The sequence below is a fragment of the Paroedura picta genome, chromosome 5 (assembly GCF_049243985.1).
Source record: "Paroedura picta isolate Pp20150507F chromosome 5, Ppicta_v3.0, whole genome shotgun sequence".
In the NCBI taxonomy this organism is placed as follows: domain Eukaryota; kingdom Metazoa; phylum Chordata; class Lepidosauria; order Squamata; family Gekkonidae; genus Paroedura; species Paroedura picta.
In genome coordinates, this window is record NC_135373.1 from 121,405,746 (window position 1) to 121,432,822 (window position 27,077).

At 47.6% G+C, this 27,077-nt stretch overlaps 1 protein-coding gene and 1 non-coding gene across 23 annotated transcripts in view; one reads left to right on the top strand and one right to left on the bottom strand.

Annotated features, from left to right (window-relative positions):
* Window positions 1-27,077, bottom strand: part of CELF2 (CUGBP Elav-like family member 2) — a 529,514-nt gene that overhangs the window by 136,447 nt on the left and 365,990 nt on the right. For all 22 annotated transcript variants that reach the window (XM_077340258.1, XM_077340257.1, XM_077340256.1 and 19 more), the window contains one exon: window positions 4,791-4,873. In XM_077340258.1, coding sequence (XP_077196373.1) covers window positions 4,791-4,873 — 83 coding nt within the window. The remainder of the gene's footprint in view (window positions 1-4,790; window positions 4,874-27,077) is intronic.
* TRNAA-GGC (transfer RNA alanine (anticodon GGC)) lies at window positions 1,559-1,630 on the top strand. The gene has a single exon. It is a non-coding gene; the product is annotated as a tRNA-Ala (tRNA).

Below are 27,077 nucleotides of genomic sequence, written 5' to 3' on the forward strand. Positions count from 1 at the left end.
TTTCCCATCACCTACTGCCTACTCCTCTGAACTGGAGATGCTGGGGATTGAACCAGGGACCTTCGGCAAGCCCAAACATTCTCTTCAACTGAGCCATGACCCCTCCCTATTTCCCCCAGAACCCAACTACCTGTAGGTGTTGAGGACCTATATAAAGTTTCTCTGTATCCTTCACGTCTCTTAACAATTATCAGAACTGACTCTGGGAGAGAGAGACAGAGAGAAAACCAACTTCTGTCCACTCTTATTGCTGGTTCCTCCGTCTGACCATACAATGAGGGGCTCCCCTCCCAGCTTAAACCAACAAGGTTCTTTCTGCAGCCCTCAGCCGAACAAGCAGAATGCAAAGCAGAACTGGTTGTGAGAGCTACACTGTAAGGAAATGCCTTCAATCCTGGAGTTAGGAGAATGGCTGCCAATCTCCAGGTGGAGGCTGGAGGTCTTCCACGTTTCTGATCACTCGATAACAGAAAGCAGTTCCCTTGGAGTAATTGGCTACTTTGGAGGGTAGACAGTATGGAATTCATACACAACAGATGTTCTGTTTTGTTCCCTGGTTTAACTGCTCAGCAATTAAAGTGCATGGATGAAATTACTCATTCTGGAGGCATAGCAACATGACAGCATCTCTTGTCATCGGTTCTAGAGCTTGACAGGATCAGGGCCTCTACTTCGGCCACAGGAAGACTTGGGCTAGTCAGTTTCCTAGATCAGTGGTCCCCAACCCCCGGTCCGAGCTGCTGCCTCGGGGGCTGCCCTGCCACTCTGCCGCTGGCTCATTTTTGGTGCTCTCTGGCAGCTGCCATGGCTGGGGCTCCCCCTCAGCGTGGCACTGTGCAGCTGCTGCTGGCAGCACCCCCCAGCGGGCCGCCGGAAGTCAGGGGCACCGGCGGGAAAGCAAGCGGAGCAGGGGCTCAGGCAGCGGTGGCGACGTCCCTCGGCAAAAGACTACCCCCCCCTCCGGGCCTCAGTAAAATTGTCAAGCTTTGACCGGTCCCAGGTGATAAAAAGTTTGGGGACCACTGTCCTAGGTAACTCCAGAACTGAGGTCTAATCTGCAGATTTGACATCTCCAGATAAAAACCTCCTGCTTCAGCCTGGACAGCTCCAAGCCTACCGGACCCCCACCTCACCGAGTTTTGCCTGTTACGAACATTCCCAGCTTCTACCTCCTGAATTGTTGGACAGCTCCGGATTGCTTTCATCTTGAGGGGCTTCATCCCAGGCTGGCCAGGTGCCCAATATGAATTAAAAGAGGCCTATTTGCAGCTGGGATTGGCTCCTGCTACCGGCGAAGACATGCACAGCATGTAAAATACATGTCTTTTATTGTGGAGGGTCCATGGCTGAATGGCCGAGCATCTGCTTAGCATGTAGAAGGCCCCAGGTTGAATCTCCAGCATTTCCAGTTAATCATGTGGCAGGTGATGTGAAAGATCTCCAAGGACCCTCAAGTGCAACTACCAGTCTGAGTAGACAATATTACCTGTTCTGACTGGAAGCGGTTTTCCATGGTCTCAGAGGTCTCTCAGAACACCTGATTCAACAGTGATGCTGAGGGGTTGTGGCTCAGTGGTAGAGCGCCTGCCTGGCTTGCAGAAGGTCCCAGGTTCAATCCCCGGCATCTCCAGTTAAAAGGACCGGGCATTAGGTGATGGGAAAGACCTCTGCCTGAGACCTTGGGGAGCCATGGGAAGGGCCTGTGGCTCAGTGGAAGAAGCTCTGTTTGGCATGCAGAAGGTTCCAGGTTCCATCCCCGGCATCTCCAGCTGAAAAGGACCAGGCAGTGGGTGATGGGAAAGACCTCTGTCCGAGATCCTAGACAGCTGCTGCCAGTCTGAGTAGAAAATGCTGGACATTGACAGACTAGTGGTCTGATTCAATATAAGGCTGCTTCAGGTAAACCTAGGAGTTTATGCATTGAAAGCAGATGTTCTACCACTGAGTCATGGTCCTGAAGATGAGGAATAGAGTGCACAGACTAAAGATGGATTTAAAAAGAAATAACTGCAACCATTGGCTGTTGCATGTAGCCCCAATCTAGAAGAAAAGGGTTCAGGATCATGCTAAACTGATTGGTACATTCAGAGAGGAACAGTCGTCACCAAAATTCCTTGAAATATTGACATGTTCCACTTTCAGCAATTCTTTGGGGGATCAAAGGAAGGCAAAAGTGTTCATTAATTTATTCACTCACTCACTCACTCACTCACTAGATTTCTATCCTGCGACTTTCTGAGGATTCGTGGAATCTTACGTGTAAAACAATAAAACCCTAATAAAACCAATCAACCCCTTAAATATTTTAAACACAAGACAGAGGCGTAGTCCCCAATCCTCCCTGATCTCCAGCCAATCACCACAGGGTGGGGCTTTGTCTGATGGTAAAATGTCGGCCAGAAGAGGGGCCCAAGTTGTTCCTGACCCCAGCCTCAACCAAAGACTTAAAATGGACTTATGTAGTGTCTTCTATCTTCAGTAAGTCTTTATTCTTTATAATTTCACACAAATCCTGACGCGTTTCGCCTTATAGCTTTTCCAAGGGACGATGGTTCTTGGAAAATACAAAGGTAAAATTAGTGGTAGTCATGACAACTACCGGTTAATTTGTTAATATGTACGTAATTATTATTGTTGAACAACTACTAATTTTACATTTGTATTTTACAAGAACCATCATCCCTTGGGAAAGCTATAAGGCGAAACGCGTCAGGACTTGTGTGAAATTATAAAGAATAAAGACTTACTGAAGAGAGAAGATTCTATATAAGTCCATTTTGGATATTTTATTGCCATATTGGTTCCCCAGTGCATCTATATTTCTCTATACTGGATTCTTCACTGGGACCCACCCTCAGTTCATTAATTTGCTTCAACCAAAGACCTGGCAGAAGAGCTCTGCTTTATAGGCCCTGCGGAACTTAGAACGCTATGAAGTTGGGCAAACATGACTCTCCTTAAATGCAACTTCCAGGTAAACTACCCCACCCTGCTACCTGACATACTACAGTGGGAGGTGGGAATAGTATTCATGTAGTACTTGATCAGATGGGAAGGCATCCTTCCTTGGTACTACCACCTGTTTGCACCTCTGACTGTTTTATAAAAATAACCATCCCCAGGGTTTGGAAGAAATGGAAGTCTACCAGCAGGGCCATAAGAACATAAGAGAAGCCATATTGGATCAGGTCAGTGGCCCATCCAGTCCAACACTATGTACCACACAGTGGGAAAAAAACAGGTACCATCAGGAGGTCCACCAGAAGGGCCATAAGAACATAAGTGAAGCCATATTGGATCAGGTCAATGGCCCATCCAGTCCAACACTATGTATCACACAGTGGGGAAAAAACAGGTACCATCAGGAGGTCCACCAGCAGGACCATAAGAACATAAGAGAAGCCATATTGCATCAGGCCAATGGTCCATCCAGCCCTACACTCTGTGTCACACTGTGGCCAAGACCCAGTGGTACTAGAACTCCAGAAGCTCTCTCACTGTTGACCATCAAGCACCAAGAATAGGGAGCACTACTGCCCCAGACACACTATTCCGTCTATAAGAACATAGCAGAAGCCATGTTGGATCAGGCTAATGGCCCAACCAGTTCAACACACTGCCATGCAGTGGCCAAAACACAGGTGCCATCAGGAGGCCCACCTCTTCTAGAAGCTGACTCAAGAAGACTGTTTTGTCGTAAAACAGACCCATAATGCAATCCCAAACAGAATTAGTCCAAACTCAGCTCATCGATTTTACTTTTAGTTTTGCAGTCAAACCCAGGGCAGACTGAATAACCCAGAACAGCCTAATTATGTTGGAATGTAGAAGCTAAGGAGGGTTGGCTATGATAAGTATGTGGCCGGGAGACCACCAAGGAGTTGCTATGCAGAGGAAGGGAGTGGCAAACCACTTCTGCTCACATCTTGTCTTGAGACCCCACAGTCCTGGGGCTGCATGAGTCATTGGTGACTTGACGGCACATCATTGCCCTAAGCTGGGTGGCCCCAACCAGATGTCATCTGATCTTGGAAGCTAAGCAGGGTCAGCCCTGGTTAGAACTTGGATGGGAGACCACCAAGGAAGACCAGGGTCGCTATACAGTGGTAGACATTAGCAAGCCACTTCTGGATGTCCATTGCCTTGCAAACCTCATGAGATGGGATTCCATGGGGTCCCCGTGAGTCCAGTCACCTCTGTTTGTCCCTGGCCTTGAAAACCCCATTTTCTTGTGTTAAGCGAAAGGCTCTGTTATTCCCAAACATCCTGAGCAAAAATTGGGGGAAATCAGCTATGTGAAAAGGGGGATAACTAGCAGGATCTGTTTTGCACAGTCTATGAGGTGATTAAGCAACAAATATTGTTTAAAAATAAGGTGTATAGCTTTATCTGCATACCGCTCCGTAGTATAAATAAAAGCGTAAGGCTAAGGGGGGTGGGCTCAGTCCGGGTTAGGAAACAGGGGCCAATTATCGGCCCCATGGCCCCGGATGGACGACAGAGGGGGCCAATTGGCCCCTCTGCCATTCGCCACAGTCGGGAGCCGCGCAGTAAGAACCATTATCAACCTTGCTAACAAGATCACTGACCGTACGGACTTCCTATGTGAGCTGTACCATCAGGTCATTAACCTTGAAAAGGCCAAAGCTGTTTGGGACATTAAGAGCTTGTAAACAGTAACTTCTGGAAAGGAAGTAGCTCTCCCCCCACTCCCACACCGCCCTTCCTCCAAGCTACCAAACGACTGCAGAGGAATAATAATAATAAAAATAAAAAGTAAATGTACTCACCCCAGGTAAAGTTTTAATATTGTGGAGGGCGTTCTGTGCCTCGAGTGCAGCTTTTCTTGTATAAAACGTTACGAAACAACAACCTGGCGAGAGAAATTGAAAAGCTTTTTCAGAAGGGAGCGGGAATGGTTTCGGCTCGGCCTACGATAGAGGAGGGAGGGAAAGGGGACGAAGGGGAAAGAAAAGAGATGACTGAGTAACATGGCGATAGGAGGGCTGAGGGGGAACGGCAAATTATTGTGAGCCTATGTAGGTAGCACAAATAAGAGAGACGCTTTGTTGTTTAAAATGGGGAGGGTTAAAATCACCCACACGTATCGTGTCCTTGCCCCATACCTACGTCTTCCGGCATACTGTAACCGCTCGGCTATTAAGTTAACCAAAAGTACAACCGGCAGTGCAAAAGAAACAGCAGGGTATCTTATTTTGAGGGCGGTTGCACCTCCCTGGGTTTGGAATAGTGGTTTTGGCATGGCTGCGATTTATCAGCATATGGCCACCTTAGAACGTTCACCTGCAGAGACACCCACGAAACCTCTCGGTTTTTTGGTCAGGACTGGGAGTTCCACAAATGCCTCCTGAAACCTGGCAAAGGGGGCCGCTGGTTCTAGGCGGAGATTTTATCTGCAGGAGTGGCAATCCCTGAATGCCTTTGCAGGATGAAGCCAGAAGGAGTCTCAGAGCGGCTTACAATCGCCTTCCCTTTCCTCTCCCCACAACAGACACCCTGTGAGGAGGGTGAGGCTGAGAGAGCCCTGATATCACTGCTCGGTCAGAACAGTTTTATCAGTGCTGTGGTGAGCCCAAGGTCACCCAGCTGGCTGCATGTGGGGGAGCGGGGAATCGAACCTGGCTCGCCAGATTAGAATTTCACCCTCCTAACCACCACACCAAGCTGGCTCCAATGGAGACTTATGAAGCTATTTAAATATAAATCTGAATTAAATCTGAATTAAGAAGTGAAGATCTAAGGCAGCCTTCTCAAATTTTTTACCATTGAGAAACCCCTGTAACATTCTTCAGGCTTCAAGAAACCCCAGAAGTGGTCACAATCGTGCAGAATATGGCTGGGAAGCAGAGCTGTGGACACGCCCACCCGGGGCCCCTCCCCTTCCCACCCCCATCCAGGCCCACCACTGGCCATCTTGGAATGGGGAGGCAGGTTGACATGGCCATATATGGTCCTATCACCCGATACATGTTTAACGAATTTAAAAGATTTATTAAAAATTAATTCACTCCCTTTGCGGAAGCCCCTCCGGGTCCATCAAGAAACAGCCTGAGAAAGCCTGATCTAAGCTATGGAAGGCTGAAAACTCAAAATTGACTGTGATGAGACCGACACGTCTGTTCATTGTGCTTTCATTTCCCCCCTTCCCCTCTTTATGCTGTCCCCCCCCCCTTATTTCTTTCCTTTCACTTTTTCATCTGTACCGAAACTCTTAATAAAAATAGTTGATTGGAAAAAAAAATTCAGGACTGCGTCCGATCTCTAGGCTATACAGATCCATCCCCCCTGGAGAAAATGGCTGCCGTGAAGGGCGGGGCTTGCTGAGGTCCCTCCCCAAACCCTGCCCTCCCTAGGTTTCAATCCCCAAATCTCCTGGAATTACCCAACCCCAACATGGCAGCCCTAGAAAGAAAAGAGAGAGAGAGAGAGAGAGAGAAGGGCCTAATGAGAAGGGAATGTGTTATTTCCTTTGTGCCATGTGAACACATCCTCACATGACAAGCTAATATTGTACACCTCAGCCAACGCACTGCCACTGTTTGTGTCGGTATAAGTGGCAGATTTCTCCTATAATTACCCATGAAGCCTTTGTGGTAAGAATGGCTACCTGTGCTGTATTTCTAATGCAAACAGCGCAAGCATGTTTTTGCAGCTGTAAGACACGGAGGCGCGTCCCTCCCGCCTTACAAATGAGCCGAGCGCCCAGCGTTCCGGCGTGCGCACTGGCAGCGGTGTCGTCGAGCAGCTGTCAGGAGGAAGGGCTTTCCGCTAACAAACGCCGGCCGGCTCACCCTGAACATTTCCACAGTTGGGAAGACGGGCCGTTTGGCAATTATAGGGGCCCTTTTAAGGATCGTCATTAGCCTCAGGAAAGAATCATTAAATCCAGCAAGAGTTGCCCTTGGTGAACGGAGTTTTCGTTTTCTCCTCCCCTCTTTCTTTCTTTCTTTCTTTCTTTCTTTCTTTCTTTCTTTCTTTCTTTCTTTCTTTCTTTCTTTCTTTCTTTCTTTCTTTCTTTCTTTCTTTCTTTCTTTCTTTCTTTCTTTCTTTCTTTCTTTCTCTCTCATGGATGTCAATCATCACAATTTCAGATTGAAGGTGAATTTATACGAATGGGCCTGAGATGGTGTCCTCCTCCTTCTGAGGGGAATATTTCTGCAGAATGGTCAGGTGAAATATTTCACCAGATTCTTAGAAAACTATCCTTTCCTTATGTTTGGTCGTGTTTTTACCTCAGGTGAAGAGCTGTAAACCATTACGGCTTGCTCTTAATGATGGTGTTAGGCCGTTAAGTTGGAAGGGCTCTACATTTATTTGCACGTTTACCTCACAAATACAAACGTTAAAAAAGAAAGATACTGGTAGCCTACTGTCAATTAGAATCACAGAGTTGGAAGGGACCTCCAGGGTCATCTAGTCCAACCCCCGGCAGAATACAGGAAATTCACAACTAGCTGCCCAACCAAAGTGACTCCAGTTCCATGCCCATATGATGCCCCCTCAAAAAACCCCAGATTCCCTGGCCAGTCTGGACTGGAGGAAATTCACCTCCTGATCCCAAAGTGGCAATCGGCATTTCCCTGGGCATTCAAGTGTCAAGTAAGAGTCCGTCACTGAATTCCAGCATGGTTGTTTTGTGTGTTGTTTTGTTGGTTAGGGTTTTTTTTAATGGTCCTTTGTTGTATTTCTGTATGGAACTTCTCCCCTCCCCTTCTGTATTGTTTTACCCATGTGATGTTATCCCCCTCTAAATAAATTATATTATTATTTTTTAAAAGATTGAATAGAGTGGATAGGAAGGCAGGTGGGTGTTCATAGGCTTGATTGTTTATCAACGGTAGTATTGCCAGTCTCCAAGCTGGGCATGAACTCAGGTAAGTGCCAATCAAGCCTTCAGTTGGGGGGGGGGTTCAAAGGCGAGGGGCCACCACTGAAACCCCCCCGTTTCTAGTTCCTACCCATGTCACCTCTGCAGGATCTTAACATTTCCCCGTCTTTGCCACCCTGCAATAGTTATTTTTTGACTCTGCCTCTCTGGTCCTACTTGGACAATGTCAATTCATTCCTCACTTCACTCCTCTGGTACTCTAGCCCAAAATATGACACTATCATAGAATCATAGAGTTGGAAGGGACCTCGTGGGTCATTTAGTCCAACCCCCTGAAGAATGTAGGAAACTTACAACTATCTACCCACCTCTCTCACTCCTTCTTCCTGCTTTTCAGGTTTCCAAATCAGTGGGCGTGGGGAATCCCTTTGGACCAGAGAACCAGATCAAGACAGTCATGGAGGCAGAAGAGTTAACATTGGAAGGGAAATGCTCCTTTGATAGACAGCAGTTTAGACTGGAGATGTGAAAGCCTCCAGCATTACAAGTCTGCCTTCTCAATAAACCCCCTTTGCCGCTATTTCCTAAAAGAAGCCACAATGTCTAAGCTCCTGCACAGGAACTTTTCTCATTGACCAGAGGGATTAACTGAGCCAGTGCTATTGATATAAATGTCTAAGCATACACCAACTATATATAGAACCGCGCACTAAACACACAACTTTTCCTTGAGGGATGGCAGATGAGTAATGACCGTCCTTAAGACAGGACAGATTTTGAGTCCGGTGGCACCGCTAAGACCAACAAAGTGTTATTCTGGGGATAAGCTTTCATAGATCTGAAGAAGTGTGCGTGCATGGAAAAGCTCATGCCCAGAATAAGTTGGTCTTAACAGTGACGCTGGGCTCAAGCTTTCCCCCTGCTGCTTCAGACTGACACGACTGCCCCCTGAATCCGCCCTTAAGACAGACAGACCTGACCCGAACCACTCAAAGTACCTCCCTCTGGTGTCCCTCATCCTTAAGATTGAATGGCAGCGAGCATGAGGATGGCTTATCAAGCCCCTGACAGCATCAGAGCATGAATACCATGCACACACATACATAATACGCATGGAAGGACCTCCAGTGGCCGATACTGCAGGTGATCAGCCGTATTCTGGGAAAGATAGCCCCCCGTTCAGCAATGGTGCCTACTTTGCAGGAGATGTTGGGTGAGATGGCTAGCTGGCATCAACAGTGCGCTGGAACAGCAGGGGTCGGAGTCGAAAATGAGTCCCTATTGAACCACGGGACGTGGACAAGTTCCTGAATGTCAAACCCTGATGATGCTCCTACTGATTTGTTGGCTGCGCTCCCACCCCTCTGTCACTTTCAGCCGAATCACACAAACATATTTGTGACTTGGGGGGGTCTAATGGGCAAGTGTGAATGGGCCATCCCCAGATAACACCACTTCTATGTCAGCAGTCAGAAAGTATTCATTCATTCATTCATTCATTCATTCATTCATTCATTCATTCATTCATTCAAACTAAGCCATTACAATATGTAAACCTTGGGCGCTGGGAGTAATGTCAGGCGAAGAATCAGATCCCTATCAGCAGTTCCTAGAAGGCTGGAATAAGGGCTGTAGGGTGTTCCTGGGAGGTGGAGGGAGGAGGTAGAGACCCCAGGCCATTGGCTCATCCCACAAGGGGCATCATCTTTCCCAGCCTCCAAGGAAAGGGTATTTAAAACTATGTAATCCTATTATTCTCTGCGCAGATTTGAGAACTCCCCTGTGTCTATATTTCATCCGCAGTAAAAATATAAAAAGGTTTTTCTCTCAGTGTGATTAATTGGGGCTAGGCAAAAGAACCCTAATTAGGCCATTTGGCTATCACCACTGTCAGCCCAAACTAGCTGCAAGCCAGTTCAGCGATCGATTTTGCTCTTTCCTGCTTGGATTGGGGGGGGGGAGTGAAACTGATGACTGAAATGGCTTGCAGAAGCCATTTCAGGCTGCCAAAGGGACACGCACACCCATTTGCTGTCAGCCTAAAATGGCTGCCAGCCAACAACCCTCAACTGAATCAGACAGAGGTTCGGGAAATGTTCGGAGAAGGTGATTCGGGAGGCATGAACTGGAGAATTTTTGTGGGAAAATTCAGTTCATGACTTGGTTCGTGCCCATCCCTAATGTGCATTTCTAAGTGTCATCGTCATTTCCAACTAGAAGAAGAAGAAGAAGAAGAAGAAGAAGAAGAAGAAGAAGAAGAAGAAGAAGAAGAAGAGTTGGTTCTTATATGCCGCTTTTCCCTACCCGAAGGAGGCTCAAAGCGGCTTCCAGTCGCCTTCCCTTTCCTCTCCCCACAACAGACACCCTGTGAGGTGGGTGAGGCTAAGAGAGCCCTGAAATTACTGAAGAAGAAGAAGAAGAGTTGGTTCTTATATGCCGCTTTTGTATATCCGAAGGAGTCTCAAAGGGGCTTCCATTTGCCTTTCTTCTCCCCACAACAGACACCCTGTGGGGTGGGTGAGGCTGAGAGAGCCCTGATATCACTGCCCGGTCAGAACAGTTTTATCAGTGCCGTGGCGAGCCCAAGGTCACCCAGCTGGCTGCATGTGGGGGAGCGCAGAATCGAACCCGGCATGCCAGATTAGAAGTCCGCACTCCTAACCACGACACCAAACTGACACCAAACTAATGGTAACCCTATGAATTAACAATGTCCAAAACGCCCCATCGTTAGCACGTCTTATTAACACGACTTCCTTGTTTGCGTCAATCCTCCGGTCTTTCTCTTTTCCTTCTGCCTTCAATTTTCCCTAGCATTCTTTTCTTTCCCAGTGAGTCGAAGGCAGTTTAGCCACCTTAATCTCTAGGGAGAGTTCAGGCTTGAATGGATCTAAAAAGAACAGTTTGAGGCAACTCTGAGCAGGTACTTCAGCTATACAGATCGAGGCATTTGCTTGAGGTGAGTCCTAGATAACGGAAGAAAGGTTTTCATTTTGTACATTCTTCCAAGAGATATAAATAAACTCTGACGCCACTCTCCCCATCACAAATTCTCCAGAGAAACAAGTTCCTAAATCTCCGTCGTTCTCAAAAGTGCAAGGCGGGTATCCCTGGAGTACTGTGGAGGCAACCAAGTGAACTCTGAATTCTTCTGGGATTCCTTTCCAAAAAATGGGCATTTGGATGAGCCGAAAAGACAGAGCTCTCTCATCCTGTTCTCCATGGCGAATATGGGATTGACACTATGGAGGGCCAACGGATTTATTAGATTCCTAAATTTCTTAACTCGCTGCTGTGTAAAAGAGAACTGCATTCGGATGAACGTAAGATTCAGTTTCTTTTGACATCCCAGAACCCTGATATAATTGAACCAATTGCAAAGTTTTTATATCTTGCCATGAGATATCGTGAATGTATTATGTTTTACTCTGAAGCTTGATCTTTGCCTTTGTTTTCTCTAGCAGTGGATCCTTTTGCACTTTCCCTCCTTATATTGTACTTCTATATGCTGTTAAAGGCTTGTTGCGTTATTAGATTCTGTTTCTTTAAAAGAATCCTAGCCATTCAGCAAGAACCTTAGGCCAGTGACTAGGCAACAACTGTTTTTCTCAAATTCCAGTGTCAAAAAGTCCAATTCAGTGAGAAATACACAAGGGCAACATCCCACATATGAATGTTTGTCTCTGCAGCATCGTACTTAGATAATGGTAAGCCAAGTTCTATTTCCTACACATTACAAGGGTTGCCAGCTCTTGCTTGGGGAATTCCTAAGGATTTGGTTGTGGGGGCAGAATTTGGGGGAGCAAACCTGGGTGTGAGGTCATAGAGCAGGGGAAGCCAAACTGTGGCTCTCCAGATGTTCATGCACTACAATTCCCATGAGCTCCCGTCAACTGGCCATGCTAGCAGGGGCTCGGGGTAACTGAAGTCCGTGACCATTTGAAGAGTCACAGCTTGACCAACCCAGGCACAGAAGCTGACATCTCCTCTAGGGTCCATTCTGTTCTCAAAGGATAATGAACTTTCAATGTGCTTTGACACCTGGATTTTCCTGTGCGGAACAGGATAATCTACTTCTAAAGTGCATTGAAAGTGCATTACCTATTGTGTGCAGAATAGGCCCAGGGAAAATGATCCCGATTGTATAGATATAAGCTGTTATTCCAAGAGAACTCCAGGCCCCACCCTGAAGTTAGTAACTATAAATGAAGCCACAGCTAGGAAGGGAAGGAAGCCACAGTTTGGCCAATGAAAATGGTGAGAGATTTGGAGACCAAGATATATGTGGAAAGGTTGAGGGAGCTTCGTCTGTGTAGCCTGGAGAGAAGACGACTAGGAGGTGATATGATACCCCTTTTGAAGTACGTGAAGGGCCGCCACTTAGAGGATGGAGCAGAGTTGTTTTCTGTTGCCATAGAGGGCCGGACCAGAACCAATGGGTTGGAATCAATTCAAAAGAAGTTTCAGCTAAACATCCGGAAGAAACTCCTGGCAGTTAGAGTGATTCCTCAGCGGAACAGGCTTCCTTGGGAGGTGGTGAGTTCTCCTTCTTTGGAAGTTTTTAAGCAGAGGCAAGATGGTCATCTGACAGAAATGCTAATCTGAGAATTTAGGCAGGTTGGAAATGGGTGGGCAGGAAGGGACTGTGTCGGTGCTTGGCTCTTGTGGCCCTTCTTGCCTGCCCAGGGAAATGCCCATCACCACTTGGGGGTTTGGGGGTAGGGTCAAATTTCTGCCAGGCCAGACTGGCCAGGGATCCTGGTTTGGGGCGGACATCATCCGGGCATGGAATTGGGGTCACAATTATGGGCATGTAATAATGAATTTCCTACATTCTGCAGGGGGTTGGACTAAATGACTCCAGCAGTTCCTTCCAACTCTATGATTCTGTGATTTGGAGGAACAAAGGACCTGCAATGGAGAAGCTATAGAGACTTTGTTTACAAAAGTCCACCAGATCCCACTGCTGTCTCCTAGAGTGGCCAGTTGCCATGCAGTAGCTGGAGTTTTTTTCTAGGATTATACCTAATCTCCAGGTGTTAAAGATCAGTTCGCCTGGAGAAAAGCTGGATTCCATGGCATTATACCTCACTGAAGTCCCTCCCCTCCCCATTTCCTGCCTTCCTCAGGCTCCACCCCTCCAAATCTCCAGGCATTTCCCAATTTAAGGCTGATAACTCTACTGCCTCTGTTCACAGAATTGGAAGGGACCTCCTGGGTCATCTAGTCCAACCCCCTGCACCATGTTCACACTCCCCCCCCCACAAACATTTGGCACGTGTTGTACATGCATGTCTGAACAAGGCCTTAGTAGTGATGAGCTGTTAGCAGAACAGCCTGGCTGATTTATGCATGACAAAATTATAATTGTACAAACCCTGATCAGGGTTTTGTTTTTGGTTCTGGGGGGGGGGAGTTAAAAATACCAGCAGCTGCCCGATTTGCTATCTAATCTTTCAACATCTGTCATTTCCCATCACCGGTAAAGTTAATTTGGGGGGCTCCTTCTAAGTTGTGAAAAAAATAAACCGCTTCTGGCTTTGACAACACAGAGATAGCAGTAACAAGATCTTATCTTGGGGAATCTTCAAAGGCACGCTGACAAATTCCCCTCCCCTCCCAAGAAAATGGACCGGAATCTACTTTTAGCTTCTCGCCTAATAAAATAAACTCAACACGCTTCCCCCCTCCCCTCACTCTAGCGATTATCTGATGACTGAGCTCTGTATTCTTTTAGCAAAAAGAAAGAAAGGGGGAAAAAAGGGGGAGAAAAAGAGGAATCCTAGTAGGCAAAATTCAATCCGAGACCCATTCGCATTCAAGACATCAACAGAGTCATCATGTAGTGAATTGAAAATTCCTTTAAAAGCTGCCTTTGAATTCTAAGGGGCTGACAGATCAAGGAGCGGAAGGCCCTAGAAGGCGAGCCGAGTGAAGTTTGGCGTCTGCGTGCCTGCTCCCTCCCTCCCTCCCCTCTCCGCCGTCTTTCCACGAAAGAAGCTCCCTTTTGAATCTGCATTTGCAAGCCCAGCAATGCCAGCTTCAGGACAAGCCCTGAATCTCAAGTGAGGGTGGGCACCAGTTTGGAGTCAAAAGAGGGCCAGGGTCCGGGTGTTCGTTCTTCTTAATTTCTGGTCCAGCTTTCTGCACTCTTTAGGCACGTATTATGTATTAGGGGAAGGGTTTTTTTCTGGGATTTATGGGGCAACTTGCCCCACACAGCTGATGACACAGAAGGACATTTGGAGAACACAAACATAGGGGAGACAGCTGCAAAGAGAATCACCGACACCAGCCTCGCTATAAACTGTGTGCCGAATGCTAGATTCGAACCAGGGCATGTGGCAAGGCTGGGAAAAGGACCCGTCCTGTTCTTCATTCTCCCCCAGTGGAGCTCCACTTTCAATTGGTGAGGGGGAAAAAAAGCAATTAAAGATATTAAAAGAAAGGCCTTTTCAACGCACGAGCCGCAGAGAGTAGTATTGGGGACGTTTAATTTAGTAACACGCTAGAGAGGGGTGCCGTTCCAGATATATGACTTAGGAAGCCAGCCTGGATATGATTTATTGGGCTTAATTTGTTGGAAGGGAGGTGCCACAATGGGAGGAATTCACCTTACAATCCAACAGCGCCATTCCGCACGCCATTAATGTAGTGTAACGCTTAACTTTTGAAGATGCTAAATTTTTGGTGTTTTGCATGACATCGCCCACATCCTGTGTTGTGGCAGCAAATGTCTCACTACCTCTGCCATTTTTTAGCAGTAATTGGGGAATCGCATAAAGTGGATTTCCTAAGCTATGTAGCGCAAGCTACAGGAGAACAACCAGCAGGCCACCAGCCAAAGAAATGTGTGGAGGCGAAGAAGGATTATCTCCACCTCCAATGTCCTGCCCTTGCACCCGCCCCTCTGTCACTTCCCCAAGGATGGGAGTTTGTTTGTTTTTTAAAGCGAACTGCCTGGAGCAACGAATAGGTGTACAAGCGTGCAGGCAAAGCCAAAAAGAAATTTTCATCAAAGTTGTCACACAAAGCAGTGGTCCCCAACCTTTCTGAGGCTGGGGACCGGCAGGGCATCGGGACACACCCGCGCGGACCGCACCCGCTCATCGGGCCGCGCCCCTGTGGGCCATGCCCGCGCATCGGGCTGCACCCGCGGGCTGTACCTGCATGGGCCACGCCCGCGCATCGGGCTGTGCCCGCGGCCTGCACCCGCAAGCCGTGCGGCCCGGCCCTGATTCCCTCTCCCCGCCCTCCCGCAGTAAGAAGCTTCCCGGGCCGCGGGGGGGCGGGGAGAGGGAGCCGCGGCCCGGCGCCGGGCTGCGGCTCGCAGGTTGGGGACCATTGACACAAAGCATGCCTCTCTAAAGCGCCCCCCCCAATCAGGAACAAGATTATTTTTCTTAAGTTTCAAGACTCATGATTCCATAAGCACTATGCATCTATGATTAGATGCATAGGTGTTTCAATGGAGAAGGTTTGCATTAAAAAAAAATAGCGGGCACCGTGGGCCCTTTAAAATGCAGAGAAAGGGGATTGGTTGTCTGGCTTGATTGACAGGTGGAAGAGAGTTGCGTGTAAAGTGCATTGCTCTCTTCTGTCATTTCAAGCAGGCAATGTGAAGTGTAAGAAGCGTGATAAGGCAGCAGACGAAAGTGAGACAGGAAGAAGATGAGGAATGGCTGGAAGCATGATAATTTTTAGCAATACACCATTATGCTGGCACAACAGTGTTGTTTTAGATGTGCGGAAGTGCCTACATTTTCAAATCCAGTAGCAACTTGGAGATTACACTTCACACAATGGATAATGTATTTAGCAGGAGACTTTCCTGTTTCACATGGGAAGATCCAGACGCAAACGCACTTTGAAAGTACATTATCCAACATTGGTGGAAGGTCTTGTTTGTTTGTTTCTTTCCATTTATAGACCGTCCTCTACGTCAAGCTAGAACAAGGGTGGTGAACAGCATATATCAAGACTATGCAATTAAGATCACAATTAAACATTAAAAAAAATAATTCTAAAAACTCCACCTCTAGGTGTAAAACTCAAACCCAGGGTGGGGGGGACAATACAAGAGGGAGACCAATATGATGATGCTGTTGAGTGTTTTGCTGGCCTCAACCACAGACCTGGCAGAAGAGCTCTGTTTTGCAGGCCCTGCAGAAATTGTTGAGCTCGGACAGGGCCCTGATGATTTCTGGGAGCTCATTCCACAAGGCAGGAGCCAACGTTGAGAAGACCTTGGCTCTGGTTGAGGCCAGTGGAATTTCTTTGGGGCTGAGGACCACTAGCCTGTTGATGTTGGCTGAGCGCAAACCTCTTCAGGGGATGTATTCTGGGAGGTGGTCTCGTAGTTGAAAACATCTTCAATTTGGGGACAATAGCATGCTTTGGACCTATTTAGGCATACGTTGGCCTCCTTGCCACATACACTTTCCAGGTTTCAGCTTTAGTACACAGGAGTCACAGGATCCCAACTTGGGCAGGAGATGATCCTGGGTTTGAAGAGGCTTTTCTCATTGCGGGGTTGTGGAGATAACATTCCAGAGCTATTCCTATCTACAGAATGCAGAGTAAGCCATTCCTACTTTTCTATAGATGAGCTATAACAAAATGGTTCAGAAAGCCACCTGGATCAAGAGTTAGGGACCATGATCTATACTGCTGTGTATGGCTCCTACTAGATGTTAGTAGGGTTGTCAGATGCAGTTTTTGTACTGTTTAATGCATCATGTGCATACTTGTGCTTCAGTTGTTTGCAGATCTGTAGTTGGTTCCAATCCAAATCCTCTTTCATTATCTATTAGATTTCCCCTCCTATGGATTCTCCAGATTTATTGTGTAATTCATTCATTCATTGGTCCGTTCATCCATCCCTCTGTCCATTTGTTTGTTCATCAACCCATCCGTCCCTCCATCCATTCAGGCATCCGTCTGTCTGTTTGTTCATTCATTTGTCCATCCATCTGTCCATTCGTTCATTCAATCATTTGCTTGTCCGTCTGCCCATCCATCCATTCACCTGTCCATTAAATTATTTATTCCCTGCCTTTCTCTCCAGTGGGGACCCAAAGGAGCTGACATTGCTCCCCTCGCCTCCATTTTACCCTCCCAACAACCCCATGAGGTCTGTTAAGCACAGTGTGTGTGACTGGCCCAAAAGTCACCCAGTGAATTTCCATGTCAAACTGGGGATCGAACCTGGATCTCCAAGATGCAGCATCCTACCCACTATACCCCCCTGGCTCCCCGGTCCGTGAGAAAAACAGTAAATGAATAAAAAAATCAAACTCCTCTACCACAGTAGCGCTGCCGAGCCCTGGCTGTTCCCACTCCAAGCCTCCCAACCCCCTCCAGATGAAGCGAAATTTCATCCACCGAAAAACTCTCCGGGGTAACCCGCCGCAGCTACTTGGACAGGTCCTCTGCCCTCCCCTCCTTTCCCTGAAGAGTGGGAACCGTGACGTTCCATGCGAAACAGCCGACAGTCAAGTTGCTTTGTGGAGGCCTGTTTTTGCCCTGTATTCCAGCTATGTCTGCATTTCTTCTAATTGGCCGGGGCTTGCAAGTTTTCTGTCAGCCTCTCATTGCGCTGGGGAGCGTCTTCAAAGAAAGCCTACTCTGTCATCCTCCTTCCCCCGGCGACTGCAAATGCTTGCCATGGACGCGTTCTGTCTGGTAAATTGAGGTCTGTTCTGTCCCCCCCCCCTCCTTGCATCCTCCCCCTTTGACCTAGATTAAATCTGCTGCATTTTCTAGCCTTTGGGGGAAAGGAGCGAAGGACTAATGCTTGCGGGGTTTGGTGTGTGTTGCCGCAACCCTTCCTCATCCATTGTTATGTAAATCTCGGCTAAAGTGCTGCGGATAGCTAGGGGGGGATATCAAGGGCAAAATTGCTGGGATCTGCTCCTCTCCCCCCCTCCCCTCCCCTCCCGCTGCATCTCTCTGAAATAAGCCACTTATATTAAACAGTTTTAAATGCCTAATAGCTGTTTTTTTTTTTTAAAGGAGGTATCTGAGGAATTTTAATGTACACGTCTTTGCTCGTACAGGACAATCACGGCTTTCAGCCGGGGTTCTTGAACTGTCGAGACTGAATGCATAATGAATGGGAAGTTTATGGCTAATCAGCTTGTACGGCGAGGCTCCGTGGGTTACGGGCCCAGAACGAAAGGGCAAGTTCTATCAGATCCGCTTCTGCCGCTCTGACATTTATCACAGGCAGCCGAGACCCTCGGTGCCGCTCGAGGAACACAGAAGCATTCAGGGCAGCTGGCAAAGTCGCCGTACCCGCCCCGCCAATGGATTTTGTAAAGACTTTTGGGGAGGGAGGAGAGGCTTCGGGCGGTTGCTAGGAGCAGGCTTGGGCACCGAGCCCGAGGGCAGCTGCTTCTCGACTGCTCAAACAAGCCGTTGACTTTCAAGTCACAGCTCATTGGCGGATTGGACACCCTCTGGACAAAGCCAAGACGATTTGCCTCCCCCACGCAGAACGCATCACTATCTGCAGCCAATCTCTCTTCGTCCTCTCCGAGGGCGCTTGGAGTCTATTGGCTGGGGAAGTGGGCGGGGCTGCACTTGAGCCAGGCTTATCGGCCACACCCATTTCTATTGCCCGGGATTGAGGATATGAGGAATGCCACCCAGCATGTGCCAAATGGTATGCTAGCGTATAAAGAAACACTTTCTCCCTGACTTAGGCCATCACATGATACACATTCGGATCCCAATTTGAACAGCTCTGCCGGGACGACCACTACAAATCCGCCCTTCCCACTGGGCCTCAGTAGGAGCTGAGCTGATGCTCTTTGCAGTTTCCTCCGTTCTTTAATGTTATTGTTGCCATTATGTTAATATTATTGTTGTTATCACCTTGTTATTACTATCAATGGAGTTACCTGTATCGTTTCTTGTTTCATGTAAGCCGCCCTGAACCTTCAATGAGGGCGGTATATAAATACAATAAATAGACAGACAAACAAATAAACTGACTTCTAGGCCAGAATATAGCCTTTAGAAAGGTCACACATTTTAAAAAGCACCCAATTATTATTTTTTAAAAAACATATTCACCATAGGTCCATGAGAGTTAGTGTCATGCAGTGGTTAGGGCAGGACGGTTTCCCGAAGGGGTCGGAGTGAATGAACTTTTGATATATCTTTTAAATATGTTCAACATTTTTCGGGCGATATGAACAAATACAGTCACATCGACCCACCCATCTACCCTTCCCAAAATGGCCAATGATGGGCCTGGAGGGGGTGGGAAGGGGAGGGGCCCCAGGTGGACGTTCCCTCAGCGATGCTTCCCAACCATAGAAGGAAGCAAACACAGTAAAATCAATAACCGGCATTGCTCCCCAGAAACTGGTATTTAAAATAAGTTGTAAGTCATTGTCCTGATGGGTATTTAAAAATTCTTTCCCAGTTTCCCAGCATTTGGCCCTGCTGGCTCTACAGGTAGGTTCAGAGCCTTTTACACCTTTCGTGACAAAAAGACTGTCGAAACCTGCAGACCGCATTCGGGTTGCGCGCATCTTCAAGCGGCGTTTGATCTAAGACGGCTGCGTTTTTCCTCAGCTTGTTACTGGTACCGCTTCCTTCCTTTTTCATTATTTAAAGCTCTTCCTCCCCCCCCCCTCACTTCCACGCTCTCAAAGAGGGGACATTAAAGAAAGTATTTAAAAATAAAAGGCAACCGAACAGCTCCTGCCCAAAGCCTTTCTTCTCGCCTGAAACAATTCTATGCAAATGAAGCCTTAACCCCAGAGGTCTTTGAACTATAAGGACCAGTCTTCGGTTCGCTTTGAACTCTGGACAGAGCCTGGGGAAAAAAAACAATCTTTTGAAACTTGACGTGTTTCTGTCTTTGGAAGCTTCAAACCAAGAGTCATATAGTCTGGGGTGGGGGGAGCGGTGGTGGTCTTTTTCAGCAATTGATTTTTAAAAAATCGTTATTATTAGCTTGGTATGTGTAGTTCGGTATGTGTAGTTCGGTATTTGCTCGTTATGACTAGTTCGGTACCATTGTCCGGACGATGCTGCTGGCATCGAAACATCGCCCTAATTAATTGTTCGGGCGAGAGCTGAAATAAACCGCGGCTGCTGCAAAGGCAAACATAACACTTTTACGATAGAGCCGCATGTATGCACGGAAATTAAAGGGGGACCCTCATGAAGAAAGATGGCACTGTCGGAAGGGGGGGACCACGGCCACAGAGGACTAGAAGATGTATGTTATCTGATGAGGAGCCGAGGATTGGCAGGAGACCGAACCGTCCGGCTTTCGTTAAAAGCCTTCATTAGGATGGCTCGCTAAACTCTCAACTGCCGGGTTTCTCTGCCAAATTTCTTTTGGCCCTCTGCTCCATAATACATCAAAATGGACCTAGAAAAAGCATTCATTTGGCAGGTGGTGGGCGGCGTCCTGTCAAATAATGACGGCAAAAACACCCACAATGCATAGTCAGATATGTATTTTTGAGCAAAAAGTGAAAAAAAAGAGTTAGACATTCTAAATACAAATTGGGGGATCTGTAAAGACTTGTGGTGGGTGGGGGTATTATTTCCCCCTTCCTTTACTGTTTCCTCTTTCCCTTCCCTGAAAGCCCCTGTGGCTTCTTTCCTTTTCCTGCTTCCTGCTCTAATAGAATCATAGAGTTGGAAGTGACCTCCAGGGTCATCCATCACCCCCTGCAGATTGCAGGAAACTCACAACTACCTACCCACCCACAGTGACCCCGATTCCATGCCCAGATTATTCTCCCCCCCCTTCTGTGAAGGCTTAAGGGGGTGGCAGGTGACAGTGGATGAGCGATAGGGTTGTGAGTGTCCTGCATAGTGCAGGGGGTTGGACTAGATGACCCAGGAGGTCCCTTCCAACTCTTTTGATTCTTTGATTCTAAACCAGAACCCCTGGCCCGTCTGGCCTGTAAGAATTTCGCCTTCTGATCCCAAAGTGGCAGTTGGCATTTTCCTAGGCATGCAAGAATCCAATCACCAATCACCAGCCAACCTACCTCTCCCCCCCTGCCCACACACACACACAGCTATCCCTGCTTCCCTCCGTCTGGTGGCCCCTCCCTGGGGAAACTGCGGGCGGGGGGACCAAGCCTCGTTACACAGTGCCAGCTGCCAGCTCAATTGTCAAACTGGATTTTGCACTATGACACTATATATTTTTGCTTAACTGTTTTTGCTACGCCAATAAATGCTTGACATTTGTATTCGTAACCACCAAACCTGACCAGCTAACAAGAGTGCTGTTCGGGAGCCCAGCCCTCTTTGGCGAACCAGCATATCCAAATTAAGAGGGGGATATAGCCCAAATAGTGAGGGTTGAAACGACAGCACCTCTCTTGCAAACGGACAGAAATTGAACAAGCCTTAAATCCGGCGGTTTCCCCTCGGGTTTCATGAAACCTTGGGGTTCCTTGAAGGCCCTGGAAGGGTTTCCGGAACGGGTGGGAGTGAATCAATTTCTTAAAATGTGTTAAAACATTGATCGAATGATATGACCATATACGGTCAAGTTGACCCGCCCACCTCTCCCAAGGTGGCCAATGGTGGGCTTGCAGGGGGCGGGAAGGGGAGGGGCCCCGGGTGGGCGTGTCCACAGCTCTGCTTTCCCGACCACGTTCTGCACGTTTGCGCCATTTCTGGGGTTTCTCATCCCTAAAAAGAGACGAGAAAGGCTGCCTTCACTCAACGGACGTCAAATAAATAAACTGCGCAGATCTCAGGAGGCGAAAAAGAAATCAAGCCGTGTTCTCACACCACCAGTTCGCGGCAAGGTGAAGCGCTCCGCAGCTGTCAGTTGGGGAGGGTGGGGAAGGGGTGAAAGATGCCTGTTCTAACACATCTCAGTTATTTTTACAACCTATCAGCTGTTAAAGGCACACACGTCTTTTTTCTTTCTTTCTTTCTTTTTAAGAGAACGTATTAACACCGTCACAATCCACCCTGCTTTATCGAAACAGCTGACGCTTCTCACCAGGCTGCTCGGGGGGAAAAAGTGAGAAAGTGGTTGATAGCCAGACAGCATTTAAATCCAAATTAAGCTTCCTTTCATCTTCTCCCCCCCCCCCACCCCTGCTTCTTTTGCAAGTCATGCAAATGTATGAAGTGATCAAAAGCTGGCGGCTTGCGGTCCTCAAATAAATACCCCTTGAATGCAAGCCCGAGTTATTCTTCCCTAACGGCCCTTCCAGATGTTCCTATTTAAAGCCCAAGCAAGGCCAGACCGACACAATATGCAATATTTGGCAGCTGTGTGGGACAGCAGAATCCTAGGAGGTATAGGCTGACTGGGAAAAGTCTTGGGCTGGGGGCAGGGGGAATCATCACGTCCCCAATTCGCCCAAACCTGCCGAATAACATACACCCCTTGGACAGGGTTTGTTACTTGTGGTCTTTGTCTTTTACTCCAGTGGTCCCCAACCTTTTTATCACCGGGGACCACTCAACGCCTTTTACTGAGGCCCGGTGGGGGGGGGGGTAGTTTACTCCTCTACGCTCAACCACTGCTCTAACACTCTCTGATCGCTATGGTAATGTTTAAACATCCCTTCAAAATAAGATACAGACACACCACAACAATGAACATAAGGAACATTTTATTTTCATGGAAATTTTAACTCATGACAATGACAAATCAATGGGAACCTTGAGCTTGTTTCTCTGCAACGAGATGGTCTCATCTGGGAGTGATGGGAGATAATGACACCCGAAGTGTGTTGTAAAGGGCCGGGGGGGGGGCGGGGAGAAGGCGTCCTTCGCGGCCCACCTCCAATTAGTTGAAGGACCACATATGGTCCGAGGCCCACAGGTTGGGGATCGCTACTTTACTCCACAAGAGGAGAAAGAAGTTGTCAGCTTTCCGCAGGGCCTGCAAGACGGAGCTCATCCGCCAGGTGTATGGTTGAGACCAGAGTGGTACCAGAGTGGTTGCCATCTGTGGATCTCGAAGTTGAGGCAAACTAGGTTCCTTGCTCCCAGACAGAGAGTTTGACCTATGCTGAATAGGGGAATGGGCTAATATTTTTTACTGTCTGCCATCTTGTTTTGTTATGCCATTATTCTATTCTATTCTGTTTTAAGGGCCATTTTAGGGGATTTTATTGTATTTTACTGATTTTGTAATCCACTGCAAGACATTTGAGAGCAGCGGTATATAAATATAAATAAATAATAAATGCACTTGCCCTTTCGGAAGACGAACGATAAAGCTGTTGGACAGCGTGTTGAGGTTCCTTGCTTTTAACTAGCTGGAGGGATTGTTGTCTCGACCAGAAGGGCCTATAAGAAGTATTGCTTGGACCTACAAAGAATTAAGTCGGGTCGCTGAATTCCTGTTGGGATCGATGGGTCCTCCACTCCTGGAACCATCGCCTGCTACCTTGCAAAGCTGTCTGTGGCATGATATCAGATAGCTCTAGGAACTGCTGGAAACGGAGTGGTTTTTACCAAAGAGCAGTCTTTCTCAATCATTTTACCATTGAGAAACCCCTGAAATAGTCTTCATGTGGACAGAAACCCCAGACGTGGTGCAACCTTGCAGAACATGGTTTGGAAGCATCGCTGTGGACACGCCCACATGGGGTGCCTCCCCTTCCCACCCCCTCCAGGCCCATCACTGGCCATTTGGTGAGGAGGGGCAGGTCAACATGACCATATAGGGTCAAATCACCTGGAAAATCTTTAACAAATTTTAAAAAGATATAAAGGTAAAGGTATCCCCTGTGCAAGCACCAAGTCATGTCTGACCCTTATGGTGATGCCCTCTAACGTTTTCATGACAGACTCAATACGGGGTGGTTTGCCAGTGCCTTCCCCAGTCATTACCGTTTACCCCCCAGCAAGCTGGGTGCTCATTTTACCCACCTCGGAAGGATGGAAGGCTGAGTCAACCTTGAGCCAGCTGCTGGGATCGAACTCCCAGCCTCAAGGGCAGAGCTTCAGACTGCATGTCTGCTGCCTTACCACTCTGCACCACAAGAGGCTCTTTAAAAAGATATACAAAATAAATTAACTCCCCCCCTTTGGGAAACTCTTCCAGGGCCATCAAGAAACCCCAGGGTTTCATGAAACCCTGGTTGAGGAATCCTGCCTTTTCCAATGATTCCTACTCTACGTCATTTCCAGGTTTTTACCATATCCCATCCACAGCCCTCCTGCTGGCAGTGCCACAAAGAAGTTTCTCTGGCAGTGGAATGATGCTCCAGCGCACTGGTGTGTTTTCCTCCCCTTCTGCAGTACAGGGATGAGAAGGATAATGCCAGGTGTACACCTGAATTATTTTTCTCCTGGAAATTTCATAATGAGAGGCTTTCGCCAGTATTGGCTCTCCTAAGCTCCGATCCACCGAGCCGATGCAAATGAGCGCTCGTTGTCATTTTTCTAATTTCGCCAGCCTTAAAAGAAAATAAGCTTCCCGAGCGCAACAGCAGGCCCCAGATTAGTTTGCCTGAGCTCGCCGCCATGGAACTAAACATCGATCAAGCTTCGTACAAACTTGCAAGAACCACTTATGAATGTCAACAGCGTTTGGGGAGAACAACAGCGATCACGTGACCCTGGATACGGAAGAGGGGGGGAAACCCGATTTACAGCCCGGTTCATTCTCAGAGGCATCATGGAAGGTAGCGCTTGGATACGGAGCATGATTGGTGGAATAGAAGGCCATACATAGTCTGGAGACGGCATATCTGGGGGTCTCAATGGGTCCCATGGAGGGCACTTAGTTCAGCATCTGCAAATCGCCTGGCTCCAGAGAAATTTGATCCGTCTCAACCAGGGCCTGGCCCCGGCCTGGTAGAATGAGCTCCCCGCGAACACTTCCGTAGGGCCTGCAAGGTAGAGCTCTTCCGCCAGGCCTTTGGTTGAGGGCAATTCGGACCAACACACCGACCTAACGGCCTCCCTCAGCAGCAGGTCTGACAGCTCCCTCATCTGTTTTAACGCTGAAACAGAACTGATGTCTTCAAGGGTTCAGTGTTTTAATGATTTTAATGTTTTCAATGTTACTGTATTCATGTTGTGTCTATTGAATTGTTGTGAACCGCCCAAGACGGCTGCATCGATAGGCACGTGTTATGCATGTGACAATGAATAAATAATGGGGAACGGATAAGCATCCTTGATTCCAATTCTGCAAAATGCTTCAAAAGCCTGCTTCTGTAGCCACATAAGGTTTCTGGACCACATGTGTTCTTCAAAAGCTGTTCAGAGGAAGTACCCAAAGGAGTCTCAAAGAAGTGTACAGTTGCCTTCCTTTCCTCTCCCCACAACAGACACCCTGTGAGGGAGGGGAGGCTGAGAGAGCCCTGAGATTCCTGAAGAAGAGTTGGATCTTATATGATGCTTTTCTCTACCGAAGAAAAAACGCTGTTCGGTCAGAACAGCTTTATCAGTGCTATGGCAAGCCCAAGGTCACCCAGCTGGCTGCATTTGAAGGAATGCAGAATCGAATCTGGCTCGTCAGATTAGAAGTCCGCACTCCTAACCACTACACCAAACAGGCAAGGGACTGCGCAGAAAAGCAGGCGGGGAAAGTATAATCCAAGCATCCTGAAGGTCTTTTGCCTTTCTCTGGCCATTGTAAACTTGGTTGGCCTAGATGACCCCTGAGGTCCCTTCCAGTGGTTACTGTGAGGATAAAATGGACAAGAGAAGAATGCTGTTGCAGAATTAACATATATAAAGTCCCCCCAGAGCTAGGAGCAAGAAACTCCTCTACAGCAGACCTTCTCAATCAGGGTTTCATGAAAACCTGGGCATTCTTGAGGGCCCTGGAAGGGTTTTACGAATGGGTGGGATTTCATTAGTTTTTAACATATATTTTAAATTTGATAAGCATTTATTTGTCTCTCTATATATTTATTTTTATGTACCGCCCTCCCTTTCAGCTCAGGGCGATTTACTTATAACTCTCACAACATTACAGTACAGTGAAGCATTCAGTTCTAAAAGCTTATTTATCAGTGAAAAATTTGTATCAATGGTGTAATAACAACAGTTCCCAATAAATAGCAGCTTGGTCTGTGACGCGGTTTCTGTGCAGTTTATGGGGCTTCTGTCTGAGGGTTGGAGGCTTATTCAACTGGCTGGTGGAAGAACATGCTGCCTTTCCTCTCCCTCCCCAAATGGCCAATGATTGGCCGGGAGGCTGCAGGAAGGGGAGGGGCCTGAGGTGGGCGTGTCCACTGCTCTGCTCCCCAACCATATTCTGCATGATGGCGCCACTTCTGGGGTTTCTCAAAGCCCGAAGAATGTTTCAGGGGTTTCTCGAAGGTAAAAAAAAAAAGTCAAGGAACCCTGCTCCAGAGTTACAGATCTCAAAAGTCCTAAACATTGAGAATTTGAAGCCTGTTGAAATTGGAGATACCATCCGACTGTACAGAGCCAAATTTTTTTTTTAAAGTCCCAACAAAATTTAAATTCCTTCCAGCAGGGATTGTCTCGTGCGATGCCTGTGGACAATGGGGATTTTTCTTCCTTAAAAAAGAAAGAAAGAAACAAACACACGCTTTTTTGTCATACTTAGAAGTCTTTAAAGTATTTAGTCTGACTGCCTCTGTGAATGAAGACATTAAGAAAGCCATTATGTTTTCAACTTCAGTTAATAATAAGGCTATTTTTCCACCCACTTTGCTAGGCCAGCTGTAATGTTCTTGGCCTCAAGTGGGAGGCATTGTGGAACAAGGATTACGAAGATAAATGATATACAACCTAACGGTGCCAGCTCACATAAAATATTAGCAGATTGGAAATGACTGTTTACTGTCTCAGTGACCACATGACGGCTCTCGGTTCTCCTGAAGAACGTGCCGAACGCCGCCCCTCTGTCTGCCGATGCAGCTTACTGCATCGCACCTGGATAATGACAAATTAATTTTTTTTGAGCTAAACTGGAGAGGGATGTGTGTCTGCTTGCCTGGGAGCCAACCTGGCTTCAGGAGAGTTTTTCTCCCCGGGACTGTTTCCCAATGACACAAGCATCGATCATTTGATTTGTCAACCCTTACTGGAGAGGAATTTAGGTTGTGGGGATTCTTTTGTTTGGGTTTGGATCCTCAGTGGCCAGACGGTGCTTAGGGGTGCTGGGAAACAGCAGCCCTGATCCACTCCTGTGACGTACGAGTTACTCGAAAAAGCATCAGCGTAGTACTTGATGAAAATTTGAAATTTCGGACATGGGTTCCCCATGCTTGGGATGAAACCA